At 39.5% G+C, this 23,352-nt stretch overlaps 1 protein-coding gene across 2 annotated transcripts; it reads right to left on the bottom strand.

The window, feature by feature from the left end:
* Positions 1-677: 677 nt before the first annotated feature.
* On the bottom strand, positions 678-19,333 carry CAAP1 (caspase activity and apoptosis inhibitor 1). Of its 2 annotated transcripts, XM_030512383.1 has the most exons (6): positions 19,112-19,333; positions 18,114-18,314; positions 16,979-17,063; positions 15,887-15,962; positions 6,609-6,679; positions 678-1,781 (listed from the first exon to the last, which is right to left on the bottom strand). In XM_030512383.1, exons 1-6 carry the CDS (start codon positions 19,238-19,240, stop codon positions 1,438-1,440), a joined length of 906 nt encoding a protein of 301 aa, XP_030368243.1. In that variant the 5' UTR covers positions 19,241-19,333; the 3' UTR covers positions 678-1,437. The 2 variants fall into 2 exon arrangements, with proteins under 2 accessions (XP_030368243.1, XP_030368244.1); XM_030512384.1 differs by lacking the exon at positions 6,609-6,679 and having other exon boundaries at positions 15,903-15,962.
* Positions 19,334-23,352: the final 4,019 nt, after the last annotated feature.

Here is a 23,352-nt window from a genome sequence, read left to right as displayed (position 1 = left end):
CAGATTTGCAAACTTCATACCTTAGGGGGGGGAAAAAAAAAAAAAAAAAGTGTGTGTGTATGGAAACAAAACACACATAACTGGACAAGGGGGAATGGGTTCAAACATAAACAACGGAGATTTAGGTTAGATATAAAGAAGAAACTCTTTACTGTGAGGGTGGTGAGGCACTGGAACAGGTTGCCCAGAGAAGTGGTCAATGCTCCATCCCTGACAGTGTTCAAGGCCAGGTTGGAGCAACCTGGACTAGCGGAAGGCGTCCCTGTCCGTGGCAGGGGGGTTGGAACCAGATGATCTTTAAGGTCCTTTCTAGCCCAAACCATTCTTGCATTCTATGATTCTATGCATTTAATTAGCAGCCAAGTATAAAACCAGCATTAATTCAAGACCAATTCAGTTATTTTAATTGTTGTAAGAAATCATAGGAGGAAAATTAATCCTATAATACAATTTACTAAGAAATACCCTTGAAATGGATAAAAGTGGAATCATTTAAAAACCTTGTATAAATAAGTGTCTTTTCTAAAAAACATTTATACTGAAGTTCGGTGGATTTTTCTATTTACAGGTGACATGAAATAAGTACATCAGTTAAATGTTAAAAACCTCAACATCTTCTAAATAGTCTGATTTGCTGCATTGCCCTAAATATTAAATGAAATACTCAACAAAAAAGCTTCACAGTCAAGAAAAAACTCTTGTTTTCTTTATTTCAGTTATGACACAGGATGTAAACAGCAAAGTGACAAAATTACATGACAAACAGTATAAAAATCCACTATTTGTCACTTTCAGGCACTTTCATAACTTTAAAAATAACATGGTTCAACTGTTCAACTGAAAAGAAAAAAATCCCTTCCTTCAGGAATTCAACTTTCTAATATTTAAGTATGCTTTTAAGTGAATAATCATTCCTTTTAACCAGAATAGCTACATTATGATGAGCTGGATGCCAAACAGAAATAAGTAATCTCAAATCCTATTGCTGAAGGCAGCCACACAATGAAAGACCCCTTAAAAATGTTATTTTTAATGAAGTACATATAAATCAAATTTCTCAAGTAGCTTAACAAGTTGTTAATAAACAAAACAGCTGGTAACTTCTAACCATGGGGTTAGAAAGAACTTGATTTTCCTAAGCTTTCTGAAAGGCAGCAGGCTCCTGGTACAGCTCTATACCTTGTGTGACTCCCTGAGGAGACAACCCAGCACAAAAAGGCCCGATCTCGGTGAAGCATCAAACTACTCTCTGTGTGCACATCATGGAAGCAGCACACTAAAGGCAATGAAGCCAACTATCAGCGGCTTAAGCCACAGGTCATGATACACAATAGGTTTTGAATGAGGAATGTCATACCCAACCCAAACACGTTAGCACTGAGGATAACAGACATCACATCCACCAAAACAAATACTGAAAATTAAATTTAAACAATCTCAGGGTTGTTTTTTCACATCACCAGCTTTCATCAGAGCCTTAATAGCTCTAGCCCTCATCTCAAGCTCCAGAAGCTCCAGCTGCTGTGCTGACGGCTGAACATCTTCTGATGGAGCAACGGCTAAGGTTGCTGCTTTGGGCTCCTTTGGGCTGGACTCTGCCAACCCCAGTATCTCATTCACGCTTTTCTCAATGTCCTTCTGAAGGTCATCTATCTGACTGGCTCCACTTCTGACAGTGTTCTCTTGCACATCTGGGCCGCCTTCTTCATTGCATGGGCCTTCTATGTCACTATCATACGCATCTGCATTTATGCTGAGGACATCACTATCTTCTCCCTTGCCTGTAACACAAGTGTAACAATCATATAGCTGTCAAACAGAACCATTTTTCTTTCAACTTATAAGATCACTTCTGCTTAAAGTGTTTCTCTGCAGATGAAGAAGAACTGCAGAAGAAATTCACAAAATTAAGACAACTAATTCCTTCTCTTTTTCTCCTCCAACTTTTAAGGCTGATCTAATTTAGACAAGTGTTAACGCATTTTTATGCCCACTTAGAAGAACATGCAGTATAGCAAAGCAGCAGTACCAGGAAAATTTATTCCATCCTATGGAGTTACATGACCTATTTTCTCAACTAAAATGTCATACGGGTTTTTGATCACAAGGAAGCCTCTGCAGTGCAAAATTGATTATTGTTTATCTTTAAAGCAAACTTAGTAAAGTTTTCAAAATGTAATTTTAGAAATGACACTTCAAAACTATTTCATGTATTTTAAAAGGAGTACTCTTTCACAGTAGTAAAACAAACTCCACTTACAATGCAACTATTCTGAACCTATCAAAAGTCTTTCAGATATTAAACACAGTAAAAACACGAACACAATTATGGCATTGACTTTTAACACTGGGTAAAAGTTGAAGTTTATTAAAACAAAAAAATTAGAAGAGGCAGTGCAATTAAAAAAAGTCAAAACTTAACAGAACTTGAGCAACTGTTCTCACAGTTTGGCTACAGCGAGACTACTGCTTTTGACACACTGGCTTCAGAAATTATTAGTCCTTCACCAATCTTTTTATCTGTGGGAACTTACAGTAGGACTTCTTCCTGCTTAAAACAAACAATTTATAGATTAGATGATGGATAAATTACTGATTCTAAAGGTTTAAAATTGGGTTTGGTAGTATCACCATCCAAAAGTATAGCGTTATAGCATGTTCCCTTTAATTAACAACAGGGGTCTAGAGCTAAGTATCTGTGGGTTTGAAATACATACAATTTGTTACCATGAAGATTCAAAGAAAGTTTACATTCCTTATGAAGACAGGCTGAGAGAGTTGGGCTTGTTCAGCCTGGAGAAGAGAAGGCTCTGGGGAGACCTTAGAGCAGCTTCCAGTACCTAAAGGGGCCAACAAGAAATCTGGAGAGGGACTTTTTACAAGGGCACATAGTGACAGAATAAGGGGGTTGGCTTTAAGATGATGTTAGATTAGATATTAAGAAAAAATTCTTTACTCTGAAGTTGATGAGGCACTGGCACAGGTTGCCCAAAGAAGCTGTGGCTGCCACACTCCTGACAGCGTTCAAGGCCAGGTTGGACAGGGCTTGGAGCAACCTGGTCTAGTGGAAGGTGTTCCTGCCCATGGCAGGGGGCTTAGAACTAAACGATCTTTAAGGTCCCTTCCAACCCAAACCATTCTGAGAAAGTTACTTAAGTCTATAATGATTCTCTATATATCCAAAATACTCTTTAAGATACCTTCAGACAGTATTGCAAACCTGGTTTTTAATTTTTCTTTAATTCTCCTTTGAAAATATGGGAGAGCATGAAGACAAGGGAGCCAAGCTTTTCCCAGTACTGCTCATTAACACAATTAGTGGCAATGGACAAAAATTAAAGCACAGGAAATTTCATCTGAACATACTTAACTTTTATATTGTGAGGGTGGTCAAACACCAGCACAGGTTTCCCAGAGAGACTGGGGAGTCTCCATCCTTACACATATTCAAAACTCAACTGCATATGGTCCTAATCAACCTGCTCTAGCTGACCTGGCTGAGCAGGAGCATCAGGTTCAATGATCTTAGAACAGTCCCTTCTAGCCTAAACAATTTTGTGACTGATTCTTAGTGTGTTGACATCTGGCTTTAAAAGATTTCCTTTCATCGAACTGTTGATTTTATTTTTTTTTAATTGCTACTTTCATCAGCCCATACCTTTGAGTTCCTGAATCTCAAATCTGCAAGGCGGAAGTACAGATTTACAAGGACTGCTCATCAACAGCAAAACCATCAATACACTCAAAACCCAAGCAAGTACTTCCTTTGTGAATTGCTCTTTTTTAAGAGCAGGCAATCACAATCTTACTGACATTCAAAGTACACAAAAAACCCACGGATAATGCAATCTACCACAGCAGCAGGAACCTACGGTTTTAATACCTTTAATTATCTTCCTATCACTGGCTTTTTTGCTCACGATGCTCACAAGATGCTTCATGTTTTACTGCTGGAAAACTTCTGGAAATTTTTTTAATAATTCTTCTCAATAAGAATGTTCATTTGACATGAGTTTCAGATACAAGACAAACAATCTCCCCTTTCAAAAGGACAAAAGGGTCTTTGAAACAACATTTTTAGAAGTCTTTGGTTTACACTATTGTTGTACTGTTTTTTATTATACAGGAAATATTTAAAAATGCAACAAAACAAATGTGAGACTTTAAGAAAACACAAACGTGAAGTGTAAAAAACCTTCCCATCCACATAGTGATTTTATTTTTCTCTTGAGTTTCTGCGCAAGCCCCTCACACTCGGTGGAAGCTCTTGTACAAGAACAGCAGTAGAATATGGATTAGAAAAATTAAACTCTTTGTTCAAAATCAGTTTAATCAACCACCCTTAAAAAGAGACCACTTTTAAGGGAAAACCAAATAAGGCTTTAGAAAAATACTACTCTCTTTTAAAATATTTTAAAATGCCTTTTGGTACATGCATGCATTTAATTCACGAGCAGTGCACAAAAGCCATACAAAAGATCTATTTTTCTTGGGGTTTATGACATTCTTGCTATCCTGAGGGTGTGAAGAAAAAAAATAATCAATATTGACTACTAAGAAAGCTATTAATGCACTTTTTCTGGTTAAAAAAAAAAAATAATGAGGGGATGGGAGTGAGAGAGGGAGGCAGGCAAGCAAACTAGTTCTTATTTTCTAGTCAAAAAAATCTCAAATTGGTTTTATAAGCAACAGTAACATTTTAAAACTAACTCCAAGGGTTTTATTGATTCAGGATTAAAGATATTCAGATATTCACTCTTGATCACAGGCTATGCTTTTTCACTGCATTTTAGTTCCAGTTTAGACATACTGGCTCCAAAACTGTGTAACACTGCATTCACACAAGCTCATCGGCTTACAGATGTTTAATTAGCTGATGGACTTTATTTCCCTGTTTTGCAGTGTGGTTTTACCCAGTAATAAAGATCATGGTTTGTATTTCTCATTATCTTTTTCATTTTGATAACTTTCATTTTTTCTTCAGCTACAGTTGCAAAATTCTTTTAGCACACTTAATTTCATTTTTAAAATTTATTTTATCTACTTTTGCTTATCCTCTCAATCTCTCCTTTTTTTTTCTCCATAGCGTAACAGGCTGCAGCTCAGCAGAATGATTAGAGTTACATTTTTAAATTCATACTGATGAATTTTGATTCTCAAAAGCTCTTTAAAGCTTAGCATGTTGAGTGCAGCCACTGTTATAGCCCAAAGCCATCATGATACTCTGGTTGATTAAGTCATAAAAAACAACAGTGAAGCAATCACTTGCAACAGTCATCAATTCCCTCTGATAATAGAAAAGTGAGAGATCTGCAGCAAATCTGTCAGTTCTTAGGTCACTCCATACAGTACAACAAGCAACACTTAAAGTATTCCTCACAAAGCCGCAACAACCTGCTCCTAAAGATTTTGATGCTTTTGACTCTTTCCTCTCTGTTTAATTACCATCATTAACTACTTCAGAAAAAAAAACCCAAACATTTTTCACAAAGTTATTCTAAGAGACATCTTTTAGACAACATTCTGAACGGCAAAACAGGAGCTGCAGGAAGCAAATAATGTTAGATCTTTGCAGGAGAGAAATATAGCTTAAAAGAATGTGCAAAACTCTGACCGGAAAAGCTATTTCTGATGTTACTGCATATAGCTGGTCCAAATGAAAATATACTGAGACAGACTGAGACAGAAACACCTATAATTCTAGTGCTTCGTGCAAGAAAACAATACTGGCAGTTGTTACATAGTGCTGACCAGTTTAATGACTGGAATAAAACAAATACTGCTGCAGGTTAAGAAAACTGTTTTCTTATGCAGCAGGTAATCAAACGCGAGCCACAAACCTACCTGCTTTTGCATTTTGTATTCTTCCAACCACTGTAGTTCCTGAATACCTCACCCACTACATTTTTGCATTTAAAAAGAGAAAACATACAAGACAACATTCATCCTCAGAGATTCAAAGATTTAAGTGTGCACCTCCACTGGCACTAACATCAAGTAAAATATGTCAGTTACTGGGAGTGGTGGGTGTTAAGCACTATTCCATTGGACCTCAGCTCTGCAGGTAAGGTACCATATACCAAGACTGAACAAAATGACTAAATTGCAAGCTGTCCTTTGGCAAACAATTATTATATTAGAATGGATTTCTATGAATGTCAAAACAGAGTACTGTCAACTCTTCTGATCATCTCGACAGAAAGCAAAACTGACTCGAAAAGAATTCAGAAAATAGTAATAGCACTATTACCAATTGCCTATACCAAGAAACTGAAACTACTGAAGTTTCTCTTCAGCTGAAAAAACTAGATATGAAGAGCTAAGTGAGCCTCACAAGAGCTTCAGACACATTTCAGAAGCTAAAGTAGTAATTTTTGAAGAGCTGCAATTTGCTTCTAGTCAAAGTTACTACAATGTCTTCTTCAATGTTCCCTTCTCCTTTTCTGAAATTGGTCCCAAGGGAGAGGTTGTAATCCCATGCAAGCTGATTTCTAAGAGGGTGCTTCTCTGTGATTGCAGCTACTGTTCAGAAGAGAGCTGTCAGTTATCTGGAATTAGCTACTGCCCAACATCAAGCAAACAGATTTTCAGCTTTCTCCACTCCATACCTTGTTTTGATTCCTGACTTTCCAGCTTGTCTTCTCTGAGACAAGAAGTAGAGTCTATACTGTTGTCCTGTCTGGAAACAAGTAAGAAGACATTTTAAGCTACATCTTTTACAATTTAAGAGAACTTCTCTAAGAAACATTTACTTTAACTGAAGAAATTATGTGGTGGTAGACCAATAGGACAGTTACAGTATGAGTAAAGGCAAATGGAATGTATAAAATGTTAGTTTAAGCACTTGAGAATGAGCTGTTTTGGTTTTGTTTTGCTTTGCCTAACAATACACAAGGATAAAGCAAGTATTTCCACTACACCCTAGCCTTTCAGAATAACAATCTTCACTAGTAGTCCCTCCCTAATATTAGGAGCTTTTCTCTGAAACTCAGAACAAATTGTCACACAGTTAAATGACTTGAAAAAACTATTATTTCAGTTGCATTTATATACTGTTCACTGTTTTCTTTTGAAATCAAGAAGCTATTTCCATGAAGTTACCATCACCCACAACCATCCACCTTTCCTACATCACAATGTAATAGTTTCATAAACTGTATTCAGTATCTGCATTTCTCTTATTTCTTCTATTTCAAGATTCTTACTCTTGAGCTTTAAAGTTGCAACTGATTTATACAACATATGACGAAGAGATACTTTTGTGAAATGTTCATATCCTTCGCACATTTCGCACATACTAGTTACACAAACTGTGAAAATACTGAGAAATATACAGGAAGAAGCAAGGCAGAAGGAACCAGAATCACAAGAAGAGTTCAATGGGCACGTTTAGTGGGCATTTTGACAATTAAATTGCCAATTTCCTACCCTAAATGTTGGTGTGGCACTGGTTTCATACATACTAATAGGGAATCAATGCAACTATGCTGCCTGTGGAAGCTAAACAGCACTATAAAAGGGATAGCAGTATTCTGGTATCACAGATGTAAACATAACGACTTTAACACTTGGGGTTTTTTTTTCAGTAATGGCCTGACGGCTTTTCCTAAAATTGAATACAGATTTATTTTTCCCTATGCTTTCAAAGAATTCTTCCCCCCCCCCCCCGCAAGTGTCCAATCACTATGTCAGGAGGGAGAACACCATAACACTTTTAGCCATCCTGGTTTAAGAGAGAGTTATTTTGATTGCTATTTCCCTTTCTGTAGTAGCAAACATTACAAATCAATAGATTCTTCTATTTCTCCCACTTTTTGTACCCATTGCTACGTAAACGTGTATGGTAGCATGCAATAATTAAGGAGAATATTTAGCCATTTTCATATGCACACAGCGCCCAGAAAAAGATTTCTGCATCTTAAGTAAAGAAAGAGAAATGTACTATCTAATGCCATTATAATAAACTGGGAATAGACTAGTGTGATACATTTTTCTAAGAACTCAGTGGTATGTATCTTCTCAGTTTGCTTTCCTACTTGGTCAAATCATCCTCCCAGCCTTTTAATTCCTGTTGGAACTTCCATTCCAAGGCAGGGCTGAAAGACAAAGAATGGATACAACTAGATGTTCAAATAGCTATGCTGAGCGGGACGTTCTGTATATATGGCTAACCCCTTCATAAAATTATTTAAACTTTGCCTCTTAATAAGAGAGTTTGCTAAATTTGTTTTCTAGTCCAGCCATCAGTCTTGTATTACAAAGGCCAGAGGCGTTGCAGGATGGATTACAGCCCTCACTTGTTAGATGCAAAATAAACCCATGAATTCAATAAATAAAATTTGTCTGCTGTATGTGGTATCTTGGTATGTATGTGTTGAACAAATAAAAAGGTCTGCTGTATGTGGTGGTTTAGACATGTTAACGAGAGTCTCAATCTTCCTGCTGTTACGGGGGAAATGGAACACTGGACAACATGGCATCGCCATGTTCAAGTTAAGTAGACCGAACAGACGACAGGCTGCAAGGAAAAGGTTTGCTCTGATACACACCCCCATGCAGTCACAGTTAACTGAGACCACTCCAGTGATACTGCACAGCCTACACCAGGGGAAACACCCTCTTGGTACTCTTAGCGCCAAGCCACAGCTTACGACCAAAGCTTAACTGGTCCTCTGCTTTAATACAGTGCTGGACTCCTGGATATTAACATTTCTCTACCCACCTCCACTGCTGGGTGGGGTTAGGCCAGCTGTCAGCACAGACCACCAACTAAATCTGTCCATGATGCAGTCAGAGCACACCTTCCCAGAAATTTCAGGGTTTGGTCTCCTGTCACTTGCCAAGGCTCATCTCACTCAGTTCTCCACTGTACTGTCCTGTCCATTAGTTATGCATTTAATGGTAAGTCACCAGAAGCACAAAGACCCAGTGAGGAGCCTAGGAAAACAGCAAGCAGAGGACCTCGAGTAACTTCAAGAGTGCAGAGGGATCACCCTTCCTGAATTGCTCCTAGGGTTGTGAAAGAAGAGCAACCAGCCCATCCTTCTGAGAATGAAGCCTCATAAGAGCAGTCAGCTAGAGGAATCACCTTACAGACTGAAGGGTATTACTTACTCTCTACAGGAGCAAGGGGGTCTTTATGGGATGCTGCAGAAGAGCATTTCAGGATTGCCTAAAATGTACTGGCAGATGTTTTTAAGGGGAGTGTAGAAACATATAAGGGAGCATGGGATGTTTAAAAGAAGAAAACGGGTGGGAAGAGGGAGAGACCAAGGCAGATTGACAAAAAACAAGCATGAGGAGAGAAGAGAAAAAAAAAAAAATAAATAAAAATTAAAAATTATAAAGGGCCAACAGATCATAAACAGTTATCTCCTGCCTTCTTACTGAACTCTATCACCATACTGTTTCTCCAAATGAGAGGATACTAATCTCTGTATACATGCATGTGTGTGTGCCAGCAACTGCAAAGGGGACCATAGATTATAGAGGCCTGCAAGACTGTGCTGCCACAAACTAGTTAGTGTACAGCTGAAAAATGCGTACACTTTCTCAAGGAAGTTCAATGTCATGCATCAGCATGCATGCAGATGCTTGTAATTCACCAACAAACCTCAGGCTAGCCTAGCCAGCAAGTAGGATGAGAAGTCTGGGAGTCAGGTACCAAACAGACAACTCCTAATTATTTAGTCACTCAACTCTTGACCAAAATAAGCTGGTGATATACCCTGCTCATCACTAAGAGCAAGAGCACCTCATGCTGCCCCTACCCCAGCCTTCCTCACACACACACACAATTTCTCATTTTGAACGGAGTAGTCATCTCTGCACTGGGCAGCAGCATGTCACCTGGGAAAGTCAGACCTCACCCAAACAGTATTCAGGCAAGAAACTTCATATCTCTAGTATCACCCTGAGCTCCAACAGCAAATTTCACTAAGGAATTACGATCACCCCTTTGACAGAAGCCTCAGAGCTTCTGAGGTCAAGCACCAACTGAAATCACCTACACCCATTTTAACAGCTACATAAAAAGAAATTATCAACTGAAGAAAACCCACACATCAGAACTTGTAAAGTTCCCACCTGTTGCCTTGACACTATCACTGATTAAAGCAAAACCATGTTGTCTTTAAAGGAACATATGTCAGCAAAAATTTTTTTAACAAAAAGTACTTCTACAGCACATTTTACTCTTTCAGAATTGATTGGACTGTATTTCTGATGAACTTTCAGTACTTCATCTAACAGGCAGGCATTCTGCACCACCTTGTGGCCAAGAAGCAGCATTTCAGTTCAGTTCTTGTTAATCTTCTTTAATTTGCTAATAAAAATACCTTTTGTCCTAATCATCTATATTGCAGTATAGGGTTAAGAAAGGGTAGTACAACATCATGTCTTCAAACAATGGAAGCAGAAGATGTACTAATCTAAAATTAAGACACAGCATATCAGCATACAAATTTAACACCCTCTTTCATGCCATGCTTGTAAGTGATCACAGTGATTTGTATCTCCATCTTCTTATCAGTCTTTAAAGCTACTTCCCCCTCAGGATAACAGTTAAGTTCACAATCACTCTTCCAAGAGATAAACTCAGCATTTTTATATTTTTTTAACAGAGCAACATTTGCACAGTATGTTCTTTTCAGCAGAAAGAAGCTAACTACTACAGTTCATTGGTGACAAATGCTATGAATATCTATTTGCCCTATGTTAGCTTTTCATGCTGGCATGCTCCACACTTGTGCAGTGTTTACCTGGGCTTACATGCATGGATTCTGTACAGAATCTATTACTTCCAGAAATCTGCATAGCTGCCAGAGAAATCTAGGTTTGAGAGTGCTTGGGTACAACAACTCCAGCAGATTACGCAGAGTGAGGTAAAACAGCAGCACAGGTTAGGAAAAGGGGTACTGGTCAGAAGAGTGGATAGCTAAGGATTAAAACTGCAGTACTGGTTGGTCACTAGGATACCAAGCTTCAGTACTAGTAACTGTTGTTAGAGACCAGCAGGAAAAGTTCTGCAACAGAAAAAAAATATCTTAATGTACTGTACTAGAAGACAGTCTAACATAAGATACAGTTATGCTGAGACTTTCCTTACAGGGCTTTTAACTGTTGTTAAGAAATATACATCTAAATCTCTGGAGTGAGGCTTGAGATCAGTATCTCTGCTATTTTTGGCACAAACATGATGTACCTTCCTAAACTAAAATTTGCCTTTCCAGTTCCAAGTCTAAAAAACATTTCTAGTTGAGTCCTCATAAGCTTCCTGAAAATTTCTGTTCTAAGGGTAGTTTTCCATGACAAATGAGAACTAAAAAAAGGAAGAAGTCCTTACGAAGCAGTGATCCTCAAGAAAGGTATCCTAAATGACAGAAGCTAATCCAATAGTTTAATGAGCTATGAAAGGTCCATCACTCTGATTACAGGTGAAGTTTGAGGATACCAAGAGAACACAAGATAGTGAACAGATGCCAAGTGACTCATGTAGCCAATTGTTTCAATGACTCCAAATGGTGAAGATAACCAAATTGTCCTAAAGTTGTACATATCAGATGGCAACTGCATGCTGGAACAGCCCAGTACCCAGCAGCAAAAAATGTTAAAACAAGGCATGCCTTTAAAATACGTTTCTAAAACAAAACGAGCAAAACTGGACTCATGACTGCAAAGCAGTCAAAAGCCTATGAACTCTTTAAAGAGTGAATATTAAATTGTACATTTGCACACAGTGAAAAAATAAGCACATTAGATTTTCAAAGCTAAAGATAATTTGCTCACATTATACACAAGAACATATGATCACTAACGATATTAGCATGCTTGTTCTTTTACTATATGTTTTATTACTACAGCAAATAATTTACTCTTAGTCCTTCTGTTGGAGCGTATTTAAAGAGCCAATTCAGGGAACAGGAAAGAAACAGCTCAAAAGCATGCTAATATCTTTTGAATAAGATGGGAAGAATGCCTCCTTCATTTTGTAGGACATGAACTGGCTAACTCTTTTCAATTAACTCTGTGTCATTTAGTTTGGAAGCTTGGTATACAACAATTCTCTTGGTTTAACGATATTCCACTGCAGACAGTAACACAGAAAGAGTAACAAAAATCTGAGAATTGCATAACCAAAAACCTACACAAAGCTGAAGTAACGAAGAGTATCTATTATAACAGCAATTTCTACTTATTGGCAAACACCGGCCCTGCTTCTTCAGTTCTCTTGTTGGCTTGTTCCAGGATTTCTAGTGTTTAACTGAAGCAGCAGCTAGGGACAAAATAACAGAGCAAGTGTTTTACATGCTAATGGAAGCATGTGAAGCTTTTACAGAGCTGAAATTTAGGAATAAGCCTCAGGACTTCCAGTTCTGCTGTCAGAATGAGGATATGTGCATTAGAAAAAGGAAGGTTCAATCTCCAATTTACAATTACAGATGCAATACCATCCAAAGCTTCAGGTAATGATCTGAATTTTGCAATCTTCCCTGCATCTGAGGAAACTAAATCCCTGCTCCTTTTAGATGGTACAGACAGGAAGGTGGTGTTTAGAGACAGGTAAGTCTCTGAGGGGACAGGGAGGGGGGAGGTTCAAGCTGCACCCTTCTAAGAAAGCCTGTATTTTTTAATACACTTGTAATTTCTTCAGATGTATTAATTTAAGATTTCTGGATTTCTACTGATATATGGGTATTGCTGAAGGTACAAGTTAGACTTTTTTTTTTTTTAAGGAACAAAAATAAAAGAAATAAACTGATGTTTCCAATCAGTTAACAAATTTTTTGAGTACCATTTGCTTTTCACATTTTCCCCTCCCATGTTTACATGTCCATGAAAACAACTAAGACAAGCTGTATTTAAACAAAAAAGCTTTACTGTTGCATCATTAATAAAATGCAGAAAAAAGTAGTCATTTACAAGAAAACCACAAGTAATAATGACAAAGTAGGAAGAACCAACAGTAAGAATGAAAAAAAAGAAACTGCCTTTTTAATTCTGAAAAGTCTTTTCTCTTCCCAGGGTAAACAAATTCAGCCATTTAAACTCAGGTTATAATTAGAAATGTGATAATGACTACCACCAACCAAAGTTTAGCTTACCAGTGGAGTTTTCCCTAATTGTTCACTGTTGCATCTTTAGCTTCCCTGCCTACTGACTGACTTGTTGCTGTTCTGGCTGAAACTCAAGTTTTCTGAAGTTTTTGCAAACTTGCATTTACATTTATTTACACACAGGTTACAAAAAAAGTTAACCTAAATGCCCAAAGATTGGACCTATTTAGTCAAAAAGGGCTTGTGACATTTTACAGTTGTAAAAGTGTAATACTGCTCTACTTACTGAGCACTGTGCTTAAATTTTCCTTATTTGACCTACTTCTTTTTATCCCTTTATTTCTCTATCATCTGAACAGCTTTCCTTTTTATTTTTTTTTTTTTTTTTTTAATTGTTAAAGCTAACACAGCTGAACCTGTGAGACAAGGCTCTGAGATAGCACCCATCTGTGTAGCAATATCATTTTTTCACCCACTGCATTAAAAGAGGAAGAAAGCCACAATTCCTGCATCAACATATCTTGCCTGGCTAGTTTGGATGGGTCTGAAATATTAAGCTATCAGGATGGAGACAGAGATACAAGAGTGAGGGACACCTCAACCATTCTGCTTGTTGTATAGAGCAACCTGCTCTATAGCTTGGATCAACATCTCCCAGTTTTTTACATTTTTTAAACACAATTTACTCTTTTTGCTGTCAGTTCTCCTCACATCTTTCATCAGCAATGTAAGGTGACCTAGCTTTGTCAGATTTTGGTAACTGCAGCAATGGTTAAAGAATTTGGTCAGTTTTAATTCTGCTGTACCTCAACACAGCTATGAGAAAAGGTAAACACCACCAGCTCACTTTGGTATACTCACTGCATATGCCTGGAATATTATCTGTGCAACATAAAACCAGCAGATTCCCAAACTGTAATTTATATCCTATGGCTGTGTTTTCCTGAAACTTTCCCACTTGCCATGGGCAATTGGGTTGTTTGGTATCTTCTGATACCTGCTATGTAAAAAATAGTAAATCCCACTTGCTTTCCTTACTTTGTTGTTTTATTCATTAATTGTCAATAATAATTTCCCCTTTTCAGGCTTTTAGTAGCTCAAATCATTACTTTATTTGCATATAAGCAAGACTTCACTCAATCTACTGTAGCAGAGTCATAAATACATGTCTCAACAGTAGTTTTGAAACATTTTGCAGCCATGGGACTATGCTGCCACAGAACTACATTTCTGAAATCTAGCAGCACTAATCCTGCCATACGTCTTTAAGGTGAAGAGCATTGCATGTATTTTGCAATAGTAAAGAGCTTGTGAATTAGGCCTTAAAGAAGTCATGTAATTTCTCCAGAAATCAAAATCCTGGGACATTTTTCATGGTTTCCTTAGCCAACAAATTTGTCTTCTCATTTTACTTAGAAATTCACTGGCAAAATATCAGTCACTTAACAGAGACCCCTTTACATAGAGACCTGATACTTAGCGTATTTTTTTTAATTTTGCTTTTTTAAACAGCCAGCAGAGGGCAATGTCCAAAATAACAAAATTAATCTACATAAATGGGTGTACTGACACCATTCACACATCACGTAAGCAATAAATAGCAAAGGGGGGAATACAGTCACAAATCAGCTCTAAATGGAACGCCAGAAGAAATAGTGTCAGAGCATTAAAACTATCACACAAGAAAAACTGAAACATCACTTAACTTAGTATCACTCCATTTGCTAGTATATTTGCATGATGAGATGTGATCAAAGAAAAACTACTTCATTCAATAACTACAAGGAACTTGCTCTGAATCAAAGTCAGGATCAGAAACCAGGTCTCTTAAACCAAAAATACTGACCAGAATGTGAAATATGGATTATTATCACCACCTTTTCTATCCATTTGTTTCTATTTAGTAGGTCTAAATGAACTAACTAAACCAGCAATTACATGGACCTTTAATCTGCTTAACACTGGTGTATTGTCTTGCGTTGTTTCAGAGGTTTATCAAGTTTGTGCACTGAATCTGTGGACCAACTGTAATGAGGTCAGCAATGAAAACAGAAAAGCTTCTTATTTTGTCTTTTACAAATAAGTTAGACTCAAAAAATTGTGGGCAATAACTAGTAACTTTCCTTTTCCCTCCACTACTTCTATAGAAATTGTTGGAATGAGTTCGTCTATTCAATAAAGTGACTTTGCAATATACTACACAAGACTTGTCTTTAAAAAACAGACAAGTATTTTAAGAAAAGGTTAAGAAGTATTGGCATTTATGAAACTGACAAATGCCAACCTAAAGCCAAGAAACTAGAAGCTTCTGTTCTTGAAACTCTAGATATTCTACAACATCCCTGACAGAGAATATGGGAACAGACGAGTGTCAGTGCTGCTTCAATTGGGTCAGGAATGAAGGACCAGAAAAGAAGAGTGGAAGAGAAATGACACATCTCAGCTGAACTGAAAATAAACAATTCACTGACCTAAGTGGGAAGGGCTACTTAACCTGCTTTAGCTCACTGAAAGAGCGTTAACCTAAACCATATCACTTCACTTCTGCTGCCGGCTAGGAGTGCGCACAGGTTCAATTACCACAACTTAGTTGGTGGGCAGTAACACCACTATGAAACCCAGTTATGTGCTTCAGACAACATCATAAAGTGACAAAGTCACTTTATAGTTTAGTGCTTGCTAGCAGTCACAGCTCACTGTCATTCAACTGAAGTAATTACATAGCCAAGGTTATAGTGATCAGGTCTTTCAATGTTACATTTGATCATTTCTCACGAAAAACGACTGCATTGTTCAGTAATCTTAGATTCATTGTTTTGTCTTTTACTCACTGACTGACTGATTCACCTCCAGTCTTGTCTCCTCCATCTGCTTCCTCTTCAGAATCAGAATTAGCTCCAATCTTGCCTAGATGTACACAATATCAAACATGAAAATTTAGGCAGGTGAAATAATTAATGGTATATAGTTAGGCTTACTCTTAACGACTGCAAGCAACAGAAGTTTCTTCTCCCTAGTTAAAGCAGATGCTCTAAAATTAGACTTAGTCAAAACCAGAAACCTTATTTGTGTGTTTTCTGCTAGCACATGGTTGGCATTTTTCAGTTACACGGTATTATGAAAAAACCCAACAGGATAGATACTGCTAGTACAATACTATAGACACTAAAAATAAAGCACAGGAGACAAAATTAATAGAAGGTACTCTGTAACATTCAAGATTCAAAGAGTTCCACTTCATTTGTAAACATATTCTGTCTTCTCAATGAATTCTAGAGACCTCAAATAGCAAGTTCAAGAAGATACTGAAAAGCTGTAATGTCATATCCTTAATCAAAGTACACGAACCGTTTGTCTCAGCAGAGCAGAGGGATCCACTGATAATCCTTTAACTACACCAAATATCCTAGTACAATTGCTAATGTAATTGAATTGGTATTGCAGTCATGCAGATTTCCCTGCAGAGAATCAGGAAGCAACTTAAGGTCAGCTTATCTAAATTAATGGATTTCAAACAATACCTCTACATTCCTAGGTTTGTTTTTATTTTTGGTTTTTATGTTTTTTTTTCCATCTAGTCAAAAGCTTTGTTCTTCATTTGGGTACCAAAGAAAACAAGCTTATATTACTGTTTTCTGAATGTGTCCTTAATAGTTTCTAAGTCAATGGACAATTTTATCCAAGCTTAAGAGATCAAAGCCAGCATATATACATATACACACTCCCCCTATATATGCTATTAGCAGGTGTATATACATAATACTAACATATGTATGCATACTAATATGTACAAGTAATAATAAGTAATATATACTTATTAGTGCATTTATACATTTATAAAGTAGCTAGAAAGAGAATGAAAATCCAGTTTAGAAGCAGACTATTGTCTGATGTACAGTGGTGCTTAGAAGTTTCATTCATACCTTCAAGTATCTTCAACAGTTTTTTTTCAGATAACAGCTCCAACTGCTCCAAGCAAAGCCTTTTGATTTCATCCATGGAACAGTTCTAAGACAGATAAGACAGACCACGAACTACTAAAAATTTCTGAGGAAAGAGTAATCATTAATGATAAACGGTACTCCAACTGTGCTGAAGGAGGAGTCATAACTCAGAATGCAAGTCCCTTCCCTATTCTGACCTGCAGTGATGGAACTGCTGAAGAACATCAGGTAGGTGTTTCAGTTTTGACAACGTGTAATGCTTTTTTCTGGGAGGGTGGTAAGGAGGGGAAGCAATACACAGTATCAGTTACTTGACCTACGGCTTGGAGTTTTTACTGCAGCTGCAACACTGAACAGCAGAAATATCAGGCCACATGTGTGAAGCATAGAACACCAAACAACTGTAGCCCTGTTTGCTCCTAATTCCCCATCACCTGGGAGCAGGTGGATCACATAATTAAGCAACAACATTTTAAAAACTATTAACAAACATCTGCATTGCAGGTGGCACTTCACCTGCAGCCTCTTCTTCTGTACAAGCTAGTAACCTAAACTACTTTTATCAAGTCCTGCAGTTCGCAAGACTCAAAAGAACATATGTGCTAAGCCAGTAAAACTAGGAACACTACCACTAGCGTCCACAGAATTTACAACTTCAGAAGCTGTTTATCAAGAAGGGGTTTTATTGCCTCATCTCAGATTTTAATTTAATGCCATAAAAAGAAATTCAGCTGACACAAACAGAAATCAAGCTTTTATTAAGAAATTAGCACATCCATTAGTAAACAACACTACTGCATTTATTAGTCCACACAACTATGAAATTCCTTTTGCGTTTAACCAGTAAAGACAGTATAAAAACATGCAGCCTACAGTTCAGCAATGGCTGAGCACTAGAAAAAAGAAGTAAGCTGAAATTAGTACATCAATCTTAAGAAAGTCTCACTTTCGAAGACACAAACGTCAAAGGCACTTATTTAAGAAATACCCAGGCAGCTTTTAAGCTGGAAATCCACTACATGTGAGAGATAAATGTGCTTTGTAACACAAGCATTCAAGCTTGTAAAAAAAGATATATAAAAGGTATATATAAAAGGTAAGTGTATTTCAGTACCTTTAAAATATCAGGCAGCATCTTCTGTAGTTTTTTCTCTCCTATGACACAGAAACATTGCTGAAGCATTTCTTTTTTGTCCGTGATGTAGAAACTGACAGGTTTGAGTGACACACTGAGATCTAATCCTCCTTCTTCTATATCACTGGGTTGATCAGCTTCTTCCACTTTTTCTCCAGATGGCATGCTGCATTTTGCTTCCTGTAACCAAAGAGGACGAGCACAGTTTCCATATTTTTTAGTGAACTAGAGAAGAAGAAAACCTACATCCTCATTCATGCTTGCAATATTTTTCCCTTCGTAAGTGCAAGGTACATCTTAAGGTGGACTTCTGAGCTTCCATATAGCATTTTAGCTTGCAAGGTAACTGCATTACAGAAGCTACACTTCTGGTTACTGAAACCATTCTTGCGCCAGAGGAACTTTTAAAAGCTTAAGGAAGTGAAACGTACTTCTAAACACTGATTGGAAAATATTAGCTGCAAATACCTCGCTGCTGTTTACACGTGAAAGCATCCTTTAAGGCAGCAGATATCCATTTCTCTGATTTGCTGTGCAATAACATCAGTAATCTCATTATGTACAGCTAAAAACACACTTTGACACCGCACGCTTCACTGAGGAGAGCCGCGACACGCGAGTGCCTACCCTGGCGCACCGACATCTCCTCAGACAGACCCACACCTAGGACCGGTCACGGACCAGCCTCACCCCGGGCGCCACACCGGCCGGTCTCTCCTCTACGCACCGGTCGGGTTCTGACCGAGCGCGACTGGTGCGGACAGCAGCCGGCCGCAATCGCTGGCCGAGGAGAGGGCACGGCCGCCTGCCCCCGGACCCTGTCGCAGCCAAACGGCAGCGACCGCCGGGCGCCACGGGAGGGAGAGGGGTGGGCGGCAGCAGGGAGCGGCCCGAGCCCTGTCGCTTCGAGGCAGAGGGGCCACAGCAACGGTCGGTCGCCCGCCCGCCCCTCCCTCTCTCTCTCCCTCCCGCGCTACCTCTGTGGCGCCGTGGCTGGACTCAGTCCTCCGCCGCTTCCTGTCGCCGCTGTCCGCCGCGGCTCCCTCGGGGCAGCAGGACCGCGACCGGCGCCGCTTCTTGTCACGGGAGGACTTCCTGCCCGGCATCGCCCCGCGGGCCCCGCCGACACCACATCCACACGCCTCCACCAGCCCGCCTTCCGGCGGAGCCTTCACAATCCGCCGCGCAGCGTACCACGCCTCTTCCGGCGGGGCGCTGCGGGGAGCGGGGTACGGTCGGGCAGCGCGGGCGTCCGCATCCCTCGGGCTCCGGAGGGTGCCGCTGTCGGCGGCAGCGGGCCCGCACTCCGCAGGCTCTCCGCCTGCCCGGGTCCGGAGCGGTCTTGGGATACTTCTATAATGATGTTTTTTGGGTAATGACGTGGGGGTGTTAGAAATCATAACGTTTGATTAACAGAAGTTTAATTAAGTTTTAATCAATATATACATATATAGTATTTAGCCTTACTGATTTGGTTGATTTGTGTTTTGTTAAGTTTGTTACTAGGTCAGAAAGGCCTAGTACCTAGGATATGGACATAGATTTATGAGACTATTCAGGCGATATCCTTATAAGGTGGTGGTTTGGTAGGAACAGTACTTTAAAGATTATTCAAGTAGAACTTTTAATTATGTTAGCAAATAGGGTTGTATACTAAGAATCGGTCAAGGGGAGAGAGAAGAATACTGGCGCAAGCACAATCGTTGGGATTTATCCAGGACTCTAAAAGGTAAAAGGACATAGCGAGGAAGACGTCTTACTTCATCTGAGGAAGACTACTTACTTCATCTTGAGACCCCTGCCCACGACCACCAGGAGGCACTGTGCAAGCGCAGAACATATGGAAATGACTTTTGTACTCATTATAATACGAAGCGGGGATAAGCCATGAATATGTATCAGCATATTGGGAAAGGTGATGCATATGTAATACTTTACAGGATAAATTGTAAGCACGTTGTGACGGTCTTTGGAACCAGATTTGGGTGCGTACCCCTGGTTCCTGGGGCCTCGAAATAAAGCACCACATATAACCTCCTTAGAGTGGTTATGTGTTCTTCTCTCGGCTAACAGGGGTACAACTGTTGGCAAACGTAGGCAGGCCACCCATTTACAGAAATATCTTTGACCCTCCGTAGGTACTGTTTAATCCCGACAGGTTTTGCCTGGCTTTCAGTCTGTTTCAGCAATGTGAAGACCTTCCGTCTCTTCCCATGGCAACTTCTTGGAACCGAGGGTCCTGTCTGAAGCGTTGTGGAAACCCAAGTAGATGACATAGAATCCAAACAGACCAAGTTAGCCAGATGATGCTGTCTTTGTGCTGAGCAGTGCCTGTGAAACATCTGAGTAGATTTGTAAGGTATTAGCCCTGGGGAAAAAGTCTTTAACGCTGACCTGTCTAGTCCAGTTCTAGTCTTTGCTATAGTCTATATAGTCTGCCCAGCAGAGAGACTTTTGACTTAATCTCTGTTCCAGAGATTGACTTAATCTCTGTTCCAGAGAGTCACCTTCTAGATACATCTGCTTAAAAATTCTTAGAGCTGCTGTTCTGAGCCTCTGCTCAGCTCTGTTTAAGCAACAAGTCACACATCACAGTAACACCTTAACTTGGTTCTCATGTAAGCTTTTGTCCCCAGGAATGTGTTCTTAATGATTTGGGTGATAGCTAACTTCTACTGAGACATGCTCCATTAAAAGTGGTTCAAACATTGAATTATCTGTAATAAAAACCCAAATATCCATGTCCCAGTGAATACTAATGTAAACAATAAATAGTTTTTCTGTGGTATTTCATGAGTATTGTGGACGTATGACACATTAGCTTTCATGGGATGCAAACAAGTAGAGGAATCATTACAGAGAAGTCCAGTAAAGGCAGATGACTGTTCTGTGCAATTCAGTAAGACAGTGATAGCCTTCAGCCACCAACACCAAAATTAGCTATGGAGTTAAATGCCAATTAAAGAGGATAGTTAGCAAAAAAACCAATTTTCTCTACTTTCACCCCCCAGCAGCATGGGGGGGGATGGGGGTTGTGGTCACTTCATCACACATTGTCTCTGCTGCTCCTTCCTGTTCAGGGAAGGACTCCTCATACTCTTCCACTGCTCCTGTGTGGGGCCCCCCCACTGGAGACAGTCCTCCATGAACTTCTCCAATGTGAGTTCTGCACGAACTGTTTCAGCATGGGTCCCTTCCACAGGGTCATTCTTCAGGAATAGACTTCTCCAGTGTGGGTCCCTTCCATGGGGTGCATCCTTCAGGAACAGACTGCTCCAGTGTGGGTCCCTTCCACGGGGTGCATGCTTCAGGAACAGACTGCTGCAGCATGGGTCCCTTCCACGGGGTGCATCCTTCAGGAACAGACTGCTCCAGTGTGGGTCCCTGCAGGGTCACAAGTCCTGCAGCAAACCTGCTCCAGTGTGGGCTCCTCTCTCCACAGGGCCGCAGCTCCAGCCAGGACCCTGCTCCAGTGTGGGCTGCCCACAGGGTCACAGCCTCTTTTGGGCATCCCCCCGCTCCACATGGATGTCCATGGGCTGCAGGTGGGTATCTGCTCCACTGTGGACCTCCATGTGCCTCACCATGGTACGCACCATGAACTGCAGAGGAATCTCTGCTCTGGCACCTGGAGCACCTCCTCCTCTCCTTCTGCACTGACCCTGAGGTCTGCAGGGCTGTTGCTCCCACAGGTTCTCACTCCTCTCTTTGTCTACAGTTGCCATTAAATATATATGCGCATATACATATATATACAGTTGCACATGCAAGGCCAGGCTGGATGAGGCTTTGAGCAACCTGATCTAGTGGAAGGTGTCCCTGCCCATGACAGAGGGGTTGGAACCAGACGATCTTCAAGGTCCCTCCCAACCCAAACCATTCTATGATTCTGTGATCTTGTTGCTGAACACTTAATTTCACAGTCTATTCAGTACACATTATTAAAGGTGAGAAATGTCTGCTGTTTCTAGACTTCGGATTTATTGATACTTTAAAGGAGAGTGAGAAAAAGAAAGGAAAATGATCACAGTATATAGTAACTGATCAAGTTAAGCTAAGACTGCTTAACTGACTATTTTTAAACAAAGAACTTCACAGAATTTGAACCAGCAGGTTGTAACATCTCCTAAATCATTTAGTTATCTCTTTAGTACTCATCTACAGTACTACTCTTCTTTAGTGGATTAATTTAGCATATTACATTATAGAGGAGTGACTGCATCCAACAACTCACGAATGTATAGTTTAATGCTTTTAATGAAATAAGTTTGCAGACTGAAGTTAGTCTACTTCTGCCTGCAACCTGAGCATGACTGAGTAGTTTTTAAAAGTCTGCTTAAGATTAGGCCCTGAGGAGAGCAAGGTCCATCATAATAAACATTACAGAAATATTGCAATTCATATATCCCAGTTATGTGTCTATAGTCTCAATTTGTTTTGGCAAGTACAGCAGCTGGTATTCACCTCAGTCAGTTTTGATTCCTCATTCAGTTCCCTAGTAAGACTTTTCATATTGTATGTTGAGCAATGGTCTAAGCAGATCCCAAGTACCTCCCTTTCATACAACCTAAGGCAGGCCAAAGAAGAAAGGTTTAATGTGAAGTGCTACTACATGCTATTTGCTGTTCTAAGAGCTTCCATTCTAGCTCAGAAAAAGATGCCAAAATAATGATTATATCATCTACTGAGAAGCTTTGAATTCATAGCAGAAGACACAGTTTCTTACCAAGGGGCTCTTGAAATCCCTCAAACATACTTTTACTGTTCTCCTGATCAGTCACATCAGGAGCACTTAGTACACAGAACAAGCTATTTGAGGTTTAATGCTGTGGATAGAAAGCCAGCTGAGTTCTGCGCTAGGCACATAATTGTTTTCAGTGTCCTCTGGTCTCAAAATATCGTATACCATGGACCTCTTCTCTGGCACGCTTCCTAGCCATAGCTTTAATATCTTTCCACTGAAACAGAAACTTCATCCCAGTGACATCCTTAAGGTTTTCTAGTTGTTAGTGATCTCAGCAGCAGATTGTGTAGTACACAATATATATGTGTTCGTGTACATGCATGCTTACTTGTACCACAGTGGAGTTTTAGAACAGTGTCATTTAAAACAACAGCACTAACAGTTACTTATTTTCAAGGTAATGGTGACAAAAAGAGGACATTTAGTTATACATCTAAAGACAGAAAAAAGGTACACTGCCTTGTAAAAGATGTG

The sequence above is a fragment of the Strigops habroptila genome, chromosome Z, assembly GCF_004027225.2.
Source record: "Strigops habroptila isolate Jane chromosome Z, bStrHab1.2.pri, whole genome shotgun sequence".
Taxonomy (NCBI): domain Eukaryota; kingdom Metazoa; phylum Chordata; class Aves; order Psittaciformes; family Psittacidae; genus Strigops; species Strigops habroptila.
Note: the sequence above shows the minus strand (reverse complement) of the source record. Positions and strands in the feature narration are given on the sequence as shown.